At 35.1% G+C, this 17,708-nt stretch overlaps 1 protein-coding gene across 6 annotated transcripts in view; it reads right to left on the bottom strand.

The window, feature by feature from the left end:
* Positions 1–2,174: 2,174 nt before the first annotated feature.
* The window catches only part of SPART (spartin), a 31,819-nt gene continuing 16,285 nt past the window's right edge, over positions 2,175–17,708 (bottom strand). For all 6 annotated transcript variants that reach the window (XM_055317195.1, XM_055317193.1, XM_055317192.1 and 3 more), the window contains exons 6-9: positions 15,307–15,501; positions 14,165–14,323; positions 13,995–14,085; positions 2,175–5,331 (exon numbers count right to left, since the gene is read on the bottom strand). In XM_055317195.1, coding sequence (XP_055173170.1) covers positions 5,058–5,331; positions 13,995–14,085; positions 14,165–14,323; positions 15,307–15,501 — 719 coding nt within the window. In that variant the 3' untranslated portion in view covers positions 2,175–5,057. The remainder of the gene's footprint in view (positions 5,332–13,994; positions 14,086–14,164; positions 14,324–15,306; positions 15,502–17,708) is intronic.

The raw sequence follows: 17,708 nt of genomic DNA on the forward strand, positions 1-17,708 counted from the left end.
AATCTGATGGGTTGTTTTAGTTGGTCTCTTTTTTGTTCACTTGTTTCTTAAATTCCACTAGTGAAATCATATGGCATTTGTTCTGACTTATTTCACTTTGCATCATACCCTCTATATCCATTCATGTTGTTGCAAATGGCAAGGTTTTATTCTTTTTTATGACTGAGTAACTTTCCATTATATATACCACGTCTTCTTTATCCATTCATCTACCAATAGGCACTTGGGCTGCTTCCATAATTTGGCTATTATAAATAATGCTGCAGTAAACATAGGGGTGCATATATCTTTTTCAATTAGTGTTTTTGCATCCTTTGGATAAATTCCCAGTAAAATTACTGGATCATTTGGTAGTTCTATTCTTTTTTAGGAATCTCCATGTTGTTTTCTACAGTATTTGTACCAGATGCATTCCCACCAAGAGTGCACAAGCATTCCTTTTTCTCCACATCCTTGCCAACACTTCTTGTGTTTTTGAGTTTCACCATTCTGTCAGGTGGGAGGTATCTCATCCTCACCATCTGCGTCTTCTTTGAAGAAATGTCTGTTCATGTCTTCTACCCATTTTTAACTGGATCATTTGTTTTTTTGGTGTTGAGTTACATAAGTTCTTCATATATTTTGAATATTAATCCTTTATCAGATATAATTTGCAAGTATCTTCTCCCATTCAGTAAGTTGTCTTTTAGTTTTGTTATTTCCTTTGTGGTGCAGAAGGGTTTTTTGTTTGTTTGTTTGTATTCAGTAGGGTTTTTATGGTTTTATGGCTTCAGGTCTCACATTAAGGTCCTTAATCCATTTTGAGTTTATTTTTCTGTGTAAGTGGTCCAGTTCTATTCTTTTGCATTATAGCTGCCCAATTTTCCCAGCACCATTTGTTGAAGAAATTCTTTCCCCCATTGAATATTCCTGTTTCTTTGTCAAATATTAACCATGTAATCATGAGTTTATTCCTGGGCTCTCTATTCTATCTCACTAAGCTATGAATCTGTTTTTGTGCCATACTATTCAGATTACTATAGCTTTGTAGTACACCTTGAAATCTGGGATTGTGATAACAGTTTTGTTCTTCTTTTTCAAGATTGCTTGGCTATTCAGGGTCTTTTGTGGTTCCATACAAACTTTATTTTGTCCTACTTCTGTGAAAAATGCTGTTGGTATTTTGACAGGGATTGCATTAAATCTGTAGATTTCTTTGGGTAGTATGGACATGTTAAGAGTATTTGTTCTTCCAATCCATGAGCATAGAATATCTTTCCATTTGGTTATGTCATCCTCAATTTGTTTCAATGTTAGAGTTTCCAGAGTACACATCTTTCACCTCCTTGGTTAAATGTACTCCTAGGTATTTTATTTTTGGAGCAATTGTAAATGTCATGCTTTCCTGATGTAACACCATCTACGCCTTCTCCTTGCTTCTACCCAGAGACTTGACAGTCATTCCTTGTCTACTGCCTTTGACATTAACAGTGGTCTTTCCAACTGAAAGTCTTCCCCACAACCTTGCCCTTCAACTTGCAACTCTCATCGCTTTTATCTCCACTCCACTTCCACAGCTATAAAAACTCTGAATTTGTCATCAGAGTGGCTTTAGCTCAGAAAATTTAAACTCAACAATTGCTGTCTACCAAAACCTCATTCTTTCAGCTCCTAACTCAGTTACTCCCTAAATAGCAATATTTTATTAACTAGGGATATTGTCTGTGGATCCTCTTAAACCTGCAAATGCTGGGACCTTATTCCTTACCATAGAGATCTTGCTTCTTTGAAAAGCACATTCTCGCAACCTTCTCCTCAGCTAGCTTCCAAATTTGAACAAAATAGATTGGTGTGTGTGTGTGTGTGTGCGCGCACCTATGTAGAGAACACTTTCCATTAGTCTGTTTCCTCCAATGAATAGCTTCCAGGGTGACCAAACCTTTTTCATGTATGACAACTTTTTGCAGAGAATACATCTGAAGATATTATTTGGGTTTTTTCTCATCTATGTTCTTAAAGACTTTTTAAAATTCATCTTTATCTTTAAATATATTATGAATAGAAAAAAAATTTTGAAGAAAACAAGCTTTCAGAAACAACACAATGTTTTAAGTATTTGTTGCTAAACTAAATGGCAATACCCATTAGGAAGTGTGTTTAAACCTGAGTTTGGCAAGAAGAGATCAGAGAACTAGTTTCTGTTTAAGTAGAGCTTTATTCAGGCTTACCGAAAAAATGAAATATAAAATGATTTCTGCTTAACAAGCCCTAAGCTTCACTTTTCTTAACTTGCCCTAAAATACCTATGAATATAGAGAAAAAGACAAAAGCTCACACAATCACCAAATCTAAGACTTATGACCTATTTGCTACTAACTTGGGCAATTTTCTACCAACTACAAAACCAGTGGAATGGTAATAAAAAGAGAAACTAGCGTTAAGCAGCTGGAAGCAAAGGTTATCTATAAATGCCATTTGTCCTTATCTACCTCTGTTTAAGAAAAATGTCTGGCCTAACAATCACTCTACTGTGTAGGTCCCTCCTTTTTGAGGCTAGTCTATGACCTCTTTCCTTTCATACTCTTCTCTTTTCTTAGAAAAGATCCAAATAAACAGTAACCTCACTTAACCTCACTGTATCTGCTTCCTATTCCGTAAAATGAAGGTTGCAATAGTGTGTGAATGTTATGAGGTTAAAATGAATTAGCCTACATAAAAGCACTTAGAACATTAATGGTTCACAGTAAGCACTACATAGACATTAGCTATGATTATTTCTAGACAGCTGGTGCCTGGAGGTACTCCCAGGAAACTACCCCATATAGCATGAGGGAGGGACAGTCTGTAGAGGCAAAAGGAGGAAAAACCCTGGTAGCAGTCAATATTGAGTACTGTTCTTTTATACACTGTATCTATTGAGTATCAAAGAGCCAAGCAGAGCTTGGTAAAAGTATACACTATACAGTGAAAACTGGGCTAAGCAGCTGTGATTTTTTCAGTTTCGCTGGGCCACAGGGTATACACATACTTGGTATATTTTGGAGGTGTCTGCGAGGGTGTTTCTGGATGAGATTAACATTAACATTTCAATCAGTACACCTAGTAAAACAGATTGCCCTCCCAAAGGCAGTGGACCTCATCCAATCAATTGAAGACTTGAATACAACAAAAAAGGTAAGAAGGAACTCCTCCTGCCTTTTTCAGTTGGTATACTAGTCTTTTCTGGCCTTTATACTCAGACTGAAATGGGCTCTTCTTGGGTCTGGAGGCTGCAGGCTTTCAGATTGGAACTTATACCAACAAGTTCACCTAGTTCTTGGCCCTTCAGACTTGTACTAAAACAACAACACATCAGCTCTCCTGGGTCTGTAGCTAACTGAATGGCTACCTTAGGAATTATTCTCAGCCTCCACAATTTTGTGAGTCAATTCCTTGTAATGAATCTCTTTATACACACGTGTGTGTGCACGTGTATATTTATCTCATATACTCTGATGGTTCTGGAACACTCTAATATAGAAGATATTATGATTGTGTTTATATTAATCTGAAAAAGAAACCCACCACCAAGTGAGCAGAGCAGAATGAAGTGAAACGGACAACTAAATACAAATTTAACAAATACAATTGTGACAAATCAATTTTGCTGACCTCTGCTATAACTTTGTAAACTTTAGCATCCACTATTTGTCATTCCACATCTCAAACTTAAGGCAGAGACTAAATAGAAGCTATTTACCAATTCAATTTTATTTCCACATTATCCCTGGCCTTAGAGAAAGGATCCATCAATTCTAAGTGTTCCCAAAATAAATCCCGTGAATACATTTGAGGCCAAGTAATTCAGAAACAATTTATTCATAAAGAGCACTTTAAAGATAGTTTTGAATGAAGTCTAATAAACTAGCAGCCATTAAAGGTTCAGAAATATTAGAATGGACAACAGCTATGAAAATCAATACCAATCATTTAAAATCAGTAAACAAAAATAAAATGCCACTAGGTATTTACTTATGTATTTGTACCTTATAGGTCTGTGAATGTCCTGTCTTCTGCCAGAGTGGAAACTATTATACCTCACCCACCATGGATTAAGCCTAAAGTCTTCACATTCTTTACCATGACTGTAAATAGAGCTTTTTCTAATAATTTGTTGGTTTTACCATATAAAATCCCAATGACTAAATCCCAAAATAAAAATATATTTACCATTCAAAAAATTGTTCATATTTTTAATAAATATTTAAGCCTTCTGAAATAAAGTAGATATGGTAAAGCGATTTCTTAAAGTACTTTTTTGTCCAATTCAAGTGATGATAATCACTTCAAATTTTAATACATTATCATATACCAAAATTTCCTAGGCTCCTAGATCAATACCAATTTAAATCCAGAAGACTTGAAAATCTCTTTGTATTCATTCTAAATCAGAAAGACCATTCCACTTCTGAATAAAGAGATAAGCTACCAAATAATTCTATAGACTTCATCTTATTTTCCATGATTAGCCTATTCCCTGTATTGAAAAAGTCTTAAATGTTATCTGAGAATTATTTTAGTTTAGGATTATAGTTGTTTTTAGCTTATATACTGAAAATTGACAAGCACCTAGAAAAAGAAATCCACAATTAGTGCAAAACCAGGAGACAATATTTTAATTCCTTCCAAGTACAACTAGAGCTAAGGTTACTAAATGCCAAATTTTATGTAAATATATAATTTCCTATCTTGCTTTTTGAAAGACAGCAAATACAAAAATAGCTTAACATTAGGTTTAATGAGGTTTATAGCACATGTATTATTAGTCTTATTTTAACTGCAAAAATATTTTAGCCACATTTAGAAAAAATAAACTTAATGAGAATATAACCCTATATTTCTAAAGGCCAAATGCAAGAATACTGATTCTTCTCCTTGTAAGCAGAATACATGCTATAAAGCTTATGAAATAGTCACTTCATAGGAATGAATACATTTTTAAAACACTGGTTAATCTGTGGGGAATTCCACATTTGCCTATTTAACAAAAATGCATCCACCTTGTAAGGCTTTGGTATAGGTGATTCACAGCACTTCCATCATTTCTCTTTCTTCTTTGCCTCACTCTTCTCTAGGTCCTTTGTCTGCTCACCCGTCTCCCTTTTCATGTTTACATTTGCTCTTCCTTCTTGATTACTCCCCTTAGAATTATCAACTATTTTATAGTCTTCCAGGAGTGTCTGTCCTGTTTCTTTTGCAGTTTTCTTCACCATTGCTTTGATACCAATGTTATCAATATTATAGGCAGTTACACCAACATTGATGGCAGAATCTACTGCATCATGTGTAGCTTCTCCTGCAGTATGCCCATATCTTTAAAAGATTGAAAAAAAGTATAATGAAATTATAAATATAAATTGAGATCTTCTGACTTAGTATTAAGTAAGTCCCATGATTAGTATGTTATTCCTGAAAGCAAAATCAAGGGTTATGTTTCAATTTAATTAATAATCTAAAACAGAGTAAAGAATAAAATCAAACTGTGCCAAGGCTGTATTTCTCTTTTAGCAGAAACTGCGTGAAAATACACTCGGGCTAGCTGAGATTAATGTAATAACAACTGTTTGTGTTGAAGAATAAAATGTAAATATAATAAAGATTGTTCATCAGTCACTGTTTCCCTTTTCTAACCCACCCTTTCTGGAAATAGAAAATTTTCAATGAAGCAACTATAGAACACAAAGAATCTAGAGTCACTATAAATGGTTTCAAGTTCTACCTTAACTAGATTTGGTTAGGCCTTTTATTTATTTTTTAAAGAGGGACTGGGGGTGGGGTGTAAGGGGCAGAAGGAGAGGAAGAGAAAGAATCTTAAGCAGGCTCCATGCCCAGCATGGAGCCTGACAGAGGGCTCAATCTCAAGAGACTGAGATCATGACCTGAACCAAAATAAAGAGTCAGATGCTTAACTAAGCCACCCAAGCGCCCCTGGTTAGGTCTTTTAAAGTATCAGAATCCAAGCTTAGCTTTAAGCAAAGATTCTACAACACTTTCTTCCTCACTCCACTGCAGACTCACTGGCATTCTTGCTGTTCTTTGAACCCATGAAACACACATGCACCATCTTATTGGAAGTAATTCCTTCCAATAAGTAAGACCTTTTTACTGGCTGGTATTTGCCTGAACTATTCTCACCCAGGAATTCACATGTCTCACTGCCTCACCTTCTTCAAGTCAGTTAATTATTGTCTTCTCACTATCTCACCTATTTTCAACTGCTTTACCCCACATGGTCCATCTGTCAATCTCCCGATAAACTGATAAGCTGTTCTTTTATATTCAATAATTTATCACCTGCTACATAGTATAGAACTTAACTTCCTTATTTTTTGCTTATCTTGCTAGAATATAAACCTATTAGAAAACAAACTCTGCCATGTTCATTAATAAATCCTATGTGCTAAGAACACTGCCTGACATTCATTATTTCTTGAATGCTTAAAATGATTAATTCCTCTGCTATCTACCAACAGTTTCTTGAGCATCAAATGTATAGCAAAGTGCTTGGGAAATTATACAAGCACTATACAGAAGTAGTTATTATAGACAATTATCAATATCTGTGTTTAGTATCATTTCCATGAGAAAATACAAGTTGAAAGCCTATACAAAAACACTAAAAATTATCCCATTTTTTTCTCTTACCGTTATTAAAGTACCAGATTTTTTTCTTGCTTAGCAAGCATAAACTTAAAAAAAAAAGGCACATTTTATAATTTTCTCTAGGACACACTGAAGATTCCTATGTGCTTTGTGACTTATACCTGGATATTTTATACTAACATTGGACCCTTTGAATTCACAAGTCCTCTATTACCATTAGGCTAGCCTGGAACAGTGGTTTGTGATCCTATTAGCTTGTTCATACTTGGGTGTTTTTTTTTTTTTCAATCTCTGTGCTAGAGTGTATCTTACTATGTTATTTATTTTAGAGAGAGGGTACGGAGGGAGAGTGTGAGGGAGAAGCGGATTACCTGCTGAGCACGAAGCTCGATGCAGGGTTCAATCCCAGGACCATGAGATCATCATCTGAGCCAAAGGCAGACACTTAACTGACTGAACCACCCAGGTGCTTCATATACTACTTTATTTATTTTATTTATTTATTTATTTATTTATTTATTTATTTATTTATTTATTTATCTATCTATCTATTTTTAAAAGATTTTATTTATTTATTCATGAGAGACATAGAAAGAGAGAGAGAGAGAGAGAGAGAGACACGGGCAAAGGGAGAAGCAGGCTCCATGCAGGGAGCTTGATGTGGGATTCGATCCCGAGTCTCCAGGACCACACCCTGGGCTGAAGGTGGCACTAAACCACTGAGCCACCTGGGCTGCCCATATACCACTTTTTAAAAAAGATTTACTTATTTGAGAGAGACAGAGAGCACCTGCAATTGAGGGAAGGGGCAGGTGGAGAGGGAAAGAGAATCCTGAAGCTGACTCCTCACTGAGAGCAGAGCCAGACACAGGGCTCAATTCCAGTAACCCAAGATCATGAACTGAAATCAAGAGTCAGATGCTTAACTGACTGAGCTACCCAGGCACCCCCATATCACTCTTGATTGGGGCTTTCTCACCAGTTACCAGAGACTGAAGCTTCCTTAACTATTGTTTGCCAGTTCCTGTTGCTTTGCAATTTGCTGATTTTGCAAGAAGACATGGAACCTTCTGTCAATCATGCCCCCATAAATGCTATTATCAAGTGGCAATGGCTAAGGTTAAATGATAAGAAAGGGGTGGTAGCAGTTTCAGCACTGGAAGAATGACCATGATGTCCAGTTGAGGTTTCTCTTAGGGCTCCTCTTTTCCAGACTATGTGAGCTAAAATGAAGTGACATGGTTAACTGAAGAATTTGGCCATATCAGTGTTTTTGAATAAAGGAAATCCTCCAGATTCAAGACTCCACTTCCCCTATTCTACTGATGCAGTTTGATACCTCCAACTGCACTCATGATATTTTTATATGTAACACAATTCCAAAGGCTACATTTTTAGCAGTAATGTACTAAAAAGGCATCTGTGTTGATACACTGATGTTTTGCTTGTTTTCCCATGCTATCTCCATTTCAGTAGCAATTCCTGTTAATTTAGGGAACAGTACCAAACTAGGAGTCAAAAAACTACATACTAATACCAATTGTGCCCAAAACTAACCATAAGAAGATTGGTGAAGTATCAACCTCTTCACATCTCATCAATTTCTTCTTTTTTATTACATAAAATGAGATGTACAGATTAAAGCACTTTGAAAATTCCACTATACAAAATGTGTAATTAAAGACCAAATAAAATGGCTTTTAAGCGGTTGTGTTTATTTGCTTTAATGTATCCTAATCTATCACCTCTGCTTCCTAATATGCCTCAGAACCAGTATTCCTGGCAGGCATCTATTCTTCTCTTCCTTGATAAGTAACTGCTCAGTTCTTTTCTTCAAACTATACACTGTAGATTCAGACTACACTGCCAAAAACTAGAAAGTCTATTTCTGGTAAAAAAAAAAAACAGTATTTTTTTAAAAGATATTATTTATTCATGAGAGACAGATAGAGGCAGATACACAGGCAGAGGGAGGAGCAGGCACTGTGGGGAGTGTGACGTAGGACTTGATCCCAGAATCCCGGGATCACACCCTGAACAGAAGGCAAAGCTCAACCACTGAGTCACCCAGGTGTCCTGAAAATGTTTATTTACTCCTTAAAAAGTTTAATTACAGCTTATTAGATTTTATATGCCAAGTAACACTACCAATTGAAGAACAATAAAAATGAATATAAAGTATGCTCGAAATAAGTCAATGAGACTTCATATACAGTTTGAATGAGACTCTTCAGAAATTTCTCCAGGGAAAAAAAAATTCTCCAGCACATTCAGTAATGTCTACAAAGACAGCATATTGGCAGTGATTCTAGATTTCACTAATTATAACAAAATTTCAGTCATAACAAATTTCAAATAAATCTTCCTAAAATTCAATTTACATGCAACTTTCAAAACTATTCTTGGAAATATTAATCTTAAATATTCAAAATGGAAATAGCACCTTCTTAGTCTATCCAATCAAGATAGGTGGGTTGTAGCCAATTTATGAAGGACCTTATAGGTGAAGTTGAGGAATTTAAACTTTATCTTGAAATCCATGGCAATGGCACAACCAAATTTATGTTTCTAGACAGCTCTAACTCAGTTGCATTGTGAACTGTAAGTAAGAGGGAGACAGAGGAACCAGACAGGAAACAAGCTATAAGATAGCTGAGAAATGATGCAGGCCTATTCTACAGTAGTGGTAACAAGCCTGGAGAGAAAAGTATAAATATAAAAAACAAGACTCAGCAAATGAATAGCTGAAGGGCTATGTAGTTGGGATTTATGAAGCATAAAGATTAAGACAAAAATTGGAAACACAAATATGATAGGTTATAACTATAGACACCAGTATAGACAATATCCACAAAGAATAGAAAAGGACTGAGCATAGAGTAAAGCCTTAGAACCAATATTTAATGAATGGATATGGAAGACAACAACTCTGAGAAGTAGTCTGATAAGACAAAATTGAACAGTGAGCTAAATGACAATACTGTTGTGTAAATATAAAGTTCTTAATTTTAAAGTAAATATAAAGTTCTTAATTTTAGGTAAAAATATCAACTGTCCAAAAATAAGATGAATGCCCAGATTTTAAATAAACTTTCATAAAAGAAATAAAAAAATAAAAATAAATAAACTTTCATTAAAAAAAGTTTTATGAGTCGATAAAATAACAGCTACTAAAAAGATATCTTTGCCTTGTATTCCCTCTTTGCCAAATGCTAAATATTACCAAACAAGGGATGCAGTCCCACTGTGTTCTACCTGGAAACAACACAAAATACTACATTCAATTCTGGGTTCCACTTTTAAAAGAATACTGATAAATGAAGGGAACTGGAAACCATAGTACATATAGAATTGTTAAAGGAGCTGGGAGTATTTAGAAGACAATAAAAAGTAAGTAAAGGACATGATAATGTTTAAATACTTGCATAGTTACAGTACAGAAAAGAGAAGGCTGATCTTATGTAACTCTTGAATAGATGCTATATAAAACTGGTTTTGAGTAATATGACATCTGCCAAAGAATTAGCTTTAAGGGATCCCTGGGTGGCGCAGCGGTTTAACGCCTGCCTTTGGCCCAGGGTGCGATCCTGGAGACCCAGGATCGAATCCCACGTTGGGCTCCCGGTGCATGGAGCCTGCTTCTCCCTCTGCCTATGTCTCTGCCTCTCTCTCTCTCTCTCTGTGACTATTATAAATAAATAAAAATTAAAAAAAAATTAAAAAAAGTTTTAAATAAAAAAAAAAAAAGATTAGCTTTAGTGAATTTGAATTTGAATTTGCCCTGTCACCCAGTGCAAATTTAAGGGGAATTTTAATTAAAATTCATTAAATAAACCAATAAAAACCTTTAAAAAAGTAAATTCCTTATAGAAAAACTATTTTACTAAGCTTATTATTCAGAAATGTGTTCTAAGATAACATTTTAGTGAGGGGAAAACAAAAATAGATGTTACTGAAGTTTTATTTTTTTTCCTCTCAGCAATTTATGTATTTTTTAAAGGTGTTTTTTTTTTTTTTTTAAGTAATCTCTATACCCAATGTGGGGCTCAAACATAAGACAACAAGATCAAGAGTCACAATGTCATCTGACTGAGCTAGTCAGGTACCCTATCCTCTAAACAATTTGAAATGGAAAAAAAGGAGTGTAAAGGTGAAATTTAGAAGCTATGGAGAAGAGTACTAAATTATTTAGTAGATACTACACTGCAATTAATATAGTGGGTTGAAGTTACTTAATGCTTTTCATTGTTCCTGTAGGTCTTCATGTTCCTAATTTAAAATAAGAACGTTAATGTAATTGACAAAAATAGTCTTAATGAGTAATTCCTACACAATTTACTAAAAATTTAAGAGTAAAATTGATTATGCAGATCCTTAGTAAAACATTCACAGGCAATGAACATAATCCTGGATATAATTAAAACCATGAAAGGTATAAACAATATACTTCTGTAACACAATCTGCTTTTAAATATGCCTAAATGAAAAGATAACTTTTGTACTGGCTTGTACCATGAGAGATCAGGTAAAGAAGTACATATAATAATTTGTTTTTTACCTAGGCATAATGCACATAATTATGGCAGATTCAAAATGCTTGGGAGAAGAACTTATTATAGGAAATAAGAATACAAATTTTACCATACTACCAGCAGTTGGAGTAGAGGAGAAAAACAAAAAAGCTTACTCTATCAAATACTTTTCCAAAGTATAAACAAATTTAAATAAATGTAAATTCATAAATATAAAAATATAAATGTATTACTTACATTCATAAATGTAAATTTATGTAAATAAATGAGAACTAAATTAAATCAACTTGCTCTTCCATTTCTTCAGTGATAAAAATCATTAAATTATTACTGCTTTAATATTTGCAGTTTTTTCTCTTAAAAGAGAATTTCTACTTCTGGGCCAGATTACTCTTAAGAGAGGAAACAGTATTACAAAAACTCTTTACATCCTCACTACCCCTTCCATCATTCTAATTAAATTTCTGCTAAGACCAAAGTTAGCTTTATATACAAGCCTACCTAACCAAATTCTCACCTGTTTTTTCATTCCACGAATCTTTGAAGGAAAGGATAAAAAGAACAGCAATACGTACCATAACAAATAAATAAGCTCAGAACCACTGTTAAAAGTCCTTTTCTTCCTATTAGGTTCTCCTCACTAAGGACCAAAAATACAAAATCTATACCAAAACCTTGCTGGTTATGTGATTCCCAAATCTTTAATTAAGCTCTTTAATTGTAATTAAGCTCTTTTTTTATTAAATAAGCAAATGGGTAAACCTACTGACTTTTAACATGACTATCTCTAACAAATGATACTGATAATCTAAAAATAATTCACTACTAGCATAAAAGGCATGTCTGACTTTCTTGGGTTCTTGCAAAAAAAGAAGAGACTTTTTTTTTTTAATTATGACTGATCCACCAAAGTAAACTCAGAGCCACAACATAAGATGTGTTAGAGATCAAGGCTACAAGTACCAAGAGGGAAGTTGGAAGACTTGGGTTTTATATTTCCACCAAAAGAACTTCAGATCTATTCTGTATTTTCTTTGCCAAATCTTTTGGTCAAATTGACACTTCAAGATGTTATGTTGCTTTGATTCAAAGGTATGCATGCCCCAGATGGAGACCAAATCAACTCAGGTTGGAAATTAAGTTAGTTTTTCCTAAGCCACAGGTAATTTACTATGAGGGAAGAGAATGTAAATGCATGATAGATAGTGGTGGAAAATAACTCTAGATACTAAACCTGCACAGATGTCCCATCAAGGGCAGAGTTGGTTATTTCACACTGCATGATACAAAGAGACTTGGCTTATATCCTAGTTCTACCACTTAGTAGGGGTATTATCTTTAATGAGGTATTTTAACAGCTCTATGCTTCAGCTTCCTCATTTGTAAAATGGAGATAACAGTGTTAAGGATGAGGGATGTCTGGGTGGCTCAGCTGGCTAAGCATCGGATTCTTGATTTCTGCTGGGGTCATTATCTCAGACTTGTGAGATGGAGCCCCATGTCGGCTTCTGTGCTGATCATGAAGCCTGCTTAAGATCCTCTTTCTCTCCCTCTCCCATTGCCCCTCCCCCTACCTTTCTTTCTCTCTCTCTCAAAAAAAAAAAAAAAAAAAAAAAAGAAATAGTGTTAGGGGCGTGTGGGTGGCTCAGCTGGTTAAGTGCCAGCCTCTGGCTCAGGTCATGTTCCCATGGTCCTGGGATCAAGCCCCACATCAGGCTCCCTGATCAGCTGGGAGCCTGCTTCTCCTTCTACCTCTCCCTCTGCGTGCTGATCCTCCTGCTTGTGTACTCTATCAAATAAATAAATAAAATCTTTTTAAAAAATTGTGTTAAAGATTAAACATATATTGAAAAGCACTGGACACAATGTCTGGTACAGAAGTATGAACTCAACTGCTTTGAGTGGATAATTAATATAAATAACAGAGTTGAGAATACCATTAATATTAACTTTTTGCTTTCTGAATAAAAATTTTTTATTAGGCTTTAAACTAATTTAAAGCTAAGAGGGATCCCTGGTGGCGCAGCGGTTTAGTGCCTGCCTTTGGCCCAGGGCGCGATCCTGGAGACCCGGGATCGAATCCCACGTCAGGCTCCCGGTGCATGGAGCCTGCTTCTCCCTCTGCCTCTCTCTCTCTCTCTCTCTGTCTCTCTCTCTCTCTCTCTCTGTGTGTGTGTGTGTGTGTGTGACTATCATAAATAAATAAAAATTAAAAAAAATAATTTAAAGCTAAGAAAGCAACTCGGGTCCTTCATACTAGATTTATTTTTAGACCTAGATTCTCCTAGGACTTATAAAGAATAAAGAGCTAAAATCAAATGATCCTGTTTTAAGTCTCACATTTAATAGTTATCAGATTGGCTTGGGCAGAACACTCATTTCTATATTTGTCCACTTCTTAATATATGAAATAGATAACATACCATCTGTCCATTCCAATAAGAATGAACAAGGGTAGAGTCAAGTAAGATGTGACAATATTTAACATTCTTTGTATACAGAAGGGGCTAATGTTAACAAGGTACAATAGTTCAATTATAATTCAAGTTTTTCCCACCAAAACTACTAATAAACATCACCCATCAAGAACATGCAGTTAATAAGGTATTGAGTCACTATAGGCTTTTCTTTTTCATTAAACTTCTTTGCATTAATGATGAAGAAACATAACATTAGTAATATAAGACAAAGTCATAGTAATTCTATTAATTTGCCTAAATACTATTAAGAAAAAGAGTGAAAAAATTTTTTATCATATACCCAATTATGACACAATCATTTTAACTATCTTGAATTCTTATAACTGCCCTAAGAGATTTAGTCATTAAAATGATAACTTACTTGTATCTGACAGTTTGAACAGTTTCTGCTGAAACATTATTAACAATACATTTGGCTGCACATTCCAATCCCTGCCAGACAGTTGAAAATCCTGCAAATATATTTAAAAGTAAGTAAGACTACAGCTAAATGAATGGAGTTTCCTAGTAAAATTTCTGGGCCTTTGTTACCTTGAACACTACTTGCTGCTACAACCATAGCACCATCCAAGGTAGACTTTCCATTTCTGTCTTTTTTAAGAGATTCTGGAACAAGTTTGCTTCCATGCTTCTTGACATGTGGAGCTAGTTCCTTTCCAACACAATTTGCTACAGTGCAAACTCCATCAACTAATGTAACCAGAAAAAAAAGGAAACACTTAGAAAAAAATGTATTCTTCCCTTGATTTTACCACTCTTCCTTATCAAAATTCTTACATGAGCATCTTGCATGAGCAAACTTATTTTATTGCATAACTTATCATTTCTATATAAGGATGAAAACCATGGCTGGCTAGTTTTTAAACAAAGGCTCTTATTTGGTTTAAAGATATGTTTGCAGAGCTTAGTGATTAAAACCTTGCTTCTAAAAATAATTTTCTTTTTGGCAAGGTCCACCTTTCATATTTTCCAGTTATGTCCATTTCTTTGTTTTCTCCATATCAACAAATATCTCACTGAAATAGTAATAAGGTATTTAAGTCTATATAAAAGTAAACAAACCAAAACCTGATTCAAAGAATACTGAATACCAAAAAGATAATCTTCCTCTAATGATAATTCACTAAGGAGTGATCTGACTACCTTAAAATACAAACTTTAGATTTATGATTCTCAAAGGAGAATGAATTAGTAGCATATTGCTTGGGAAGGCTGACACCAGAATCACTGAATCAACGTAGTTCAAATAAAACATCCCTCCCACTTGACCCCAACTACTATGCAGTGAGCTGTTCTTAAAAGAATGTATCCTATTAAAGGATAGCAAATACATTCAGAGCCATTCCTTTTGAAAGGCACAGACACTCCCCTCTCTGATACACCAAAATAACCCTTTAACCAATGTTTCTCAAAATAATATGCAAACAACAATCACCTAGGCAGGAATCTTGTTTCTGAATCAGTTAATGTGTGCCAAGTACGTGAAATGTTTCTAAGGCTCTCAGATAGGTTGATGTTGCTACAAACCCTATTATGAGTAGCAAAGTGAAACTGTTTTGTCCTAATCCTTTACTTTTAAGGTTAAACCATCTAAATGAACATTCAGATTAACCTAGATTAAGAAACCATTTTTAATTTAACTGAAAAAAAGCAGTCCTCCAAAGTTACTTTACCCAGGAACTGACTGACTTTCGCTGCTCCTCCTGTAGCCTGCTTTGCTATATAAAGTCCCCTGGTCACAGCTGGACTAACTTCCACTGGTTTTTCTTCTGGTTGAATCCGTTCACGGAGTTTAGAAGCGCCTTTCTGGATTGCTTTGCCAGTAAATTCAGCACCTTTGACCAAACCCCAGCTCACCCAGGAAGCACCTTTTTATGGGAAAATTTTAAAGTGTACAATATTAGAGCTGATTAAACCTGTAAACTCTTTAATAAACCAACAGGAAAACAAAAACAAGGAATTCACTGTTCATATCCCAAACATGCCATAAACTTTCAACTTTACAATTCTAATTTTCCTAACTGGATTATATATCTAAGTAAATTCATCTTTAAGAACTTAGGTCACAGATCACTCAACACAGTTCTGAATTACTCTATGCTTCTACTACAACTTATAGGTATCTATCTACATGTTACTTACCACAATGTTACTAGTAAGGACTAATTTTGGGTTTTGATGCCAGTAACATGGTATCTAGCTTGAGGACCCAGGTATCCTTTTTCTTTTTGCCTTAGTCCAGGAACCACTTTTCCTCTATGAAGTGTTAAAGGGTTTAGACACAAATAATGCAAATTGGAAACCAATAAACCTAAATCTCAAACACCAAGGCAGAACTCTTGCTTGCTTGCTTTGAATGAAAGCAAATCCTAAACCCTCAATCCTAAACCCAAACCCCACAATCTCAGCACCTTTTAGCTTGTAACATGGACCTGAATGACAAAGACATAAGAATACTCAAAGAACGCATGAGAAGAAAAGATATAAGAAGAAAACTGGGAAGCCTAGATTAGCCATTTTTCTTGATGGTAGTTTCCAGCCCTTCAATGGTTCTCTTACAGCATGCATGAAAAATGAGATTGTCACAGAGAAAGCAGGATAGCATAGACTTCTCTAGTGAAAAGGTCCTGTGCACATGTGGGAAAAGGAGAAGTCAGAAGGAGATGGGAAAAGCAAGAAAAAATATAGAAGAATAGTTTCCTCTAAGAGGAACTGTTACCCTGCCTTGGAGAGCTTACAATTTTAAATATTTATTTTTTGGCTATACCCTGAAACAACAAGCTTTTAAAGCCATACATATAAAATACCTAAGTATATTCTTCCAAGGTCTGTAGCATGGTTTTTACATAATTACTCTGGCCTATGAGTGAGCAGGCATTCAGCAATCATGTGAAAATCCTGTTTATTTAAAAATGCTAACAATGAAAAATAAATAAAGTGCCAAGTGGTAACTGATTAGGAGAACTGTTGTGTTTTTCTTCCTATTTTAGTCAACATGTCTACCTCTAGCTCAAACACTAGCCTCCCCGGAGGAGGACCACGTCTCAAACCCAGACAAATACCATCCAGTCAGGAGTTCCCATAACAAAAAGGGATTGAAGACCTCTATTAAAAAAATACATATGGGTTTTTAGAGTTAACTTACAGGTTGAAAGATTTAGGAAGTAAAAAATCAGCTGAATTTGAAGGAGACTGAGAAATCATAAACGACAATGAAACAAAGGAAAGCTCAAGTAGACTATATACTCCTGCAATGAAACAAACCAGAGGGACAGAGTCCACTGATGACTAATAATAAATGGAAATTAGATAAATGAAAAGTCACAGGACTGATGAAGAGAAATAATTAGGATGCAAATTATAAAGAAGCTATCACCATGGAAGAGTGTGTAAGAGAGATAATACAGTAAAACAAAAGATACTACAATAGATGAGAACATGTAATGTTTTATTGGTAGCTATTAAGATCTTTTAAATGGCATGTGTAGTGCCAGATATAGATTTCTTTTATCCATATTCACATTATATGCATACATTTAATGCTGAGATATAGAAGGCAATGAATGTTTGCTGAATAAATAAGAAGTTGGCAGATGACTTAAAATGATTTCACTCAAATCTAACCCAATGGAGGGCTCTAATCAGTCTATTTTTTTTAAAGATTTATTTATTTATTTATTCATAGAGATGCAGAGAGAGAGAGGCAGACACACAGGCAGAGGGAGAAGCAGGCTCCATGTAGAGAGCCCAACGTGGGACTCGATCCAGAGTCTCCAGGATCACGCCCTGGGTCGCAGGCGGCGCTAAACCGCTGCGCCACCGGGGCTGCCCTCTAATCAGTCTATTGTTACAGATCCTCCACTTCCTCCCAAATCAGCTTACTAAATTCTCCATCTAAAATGTTTGGCAGTTGCCTTCTTAAAATGTAATTCTAGCCTTTCAAACCAATATTCTATATAGGTAAGTTTTAAGGAGTTACTTTATGTTTTTTCACCTTTTATATTTATTAAACACAGGACTGTAGCTTTTAGTGATCTTCACTGATCTTCTGACACAAGACAGGAACCAATCATGG

The sequence above is a fragment of the Nyctereutes procyonoides genome, unplaced genomic scaffold (genome assembly GCF_905146905.1).
Source record: "Nyctereutes procyonoides isolate TBG_1078 unplaced genomic scaffold, NYPRO_anot_genome, whole genome shotgun sequence".
NCBI lineage: Eukaryota > Metazoa > Chordata > Mammalia > Carnivora > Canidae > Nyctereutes > Nyctereutes procyonoides.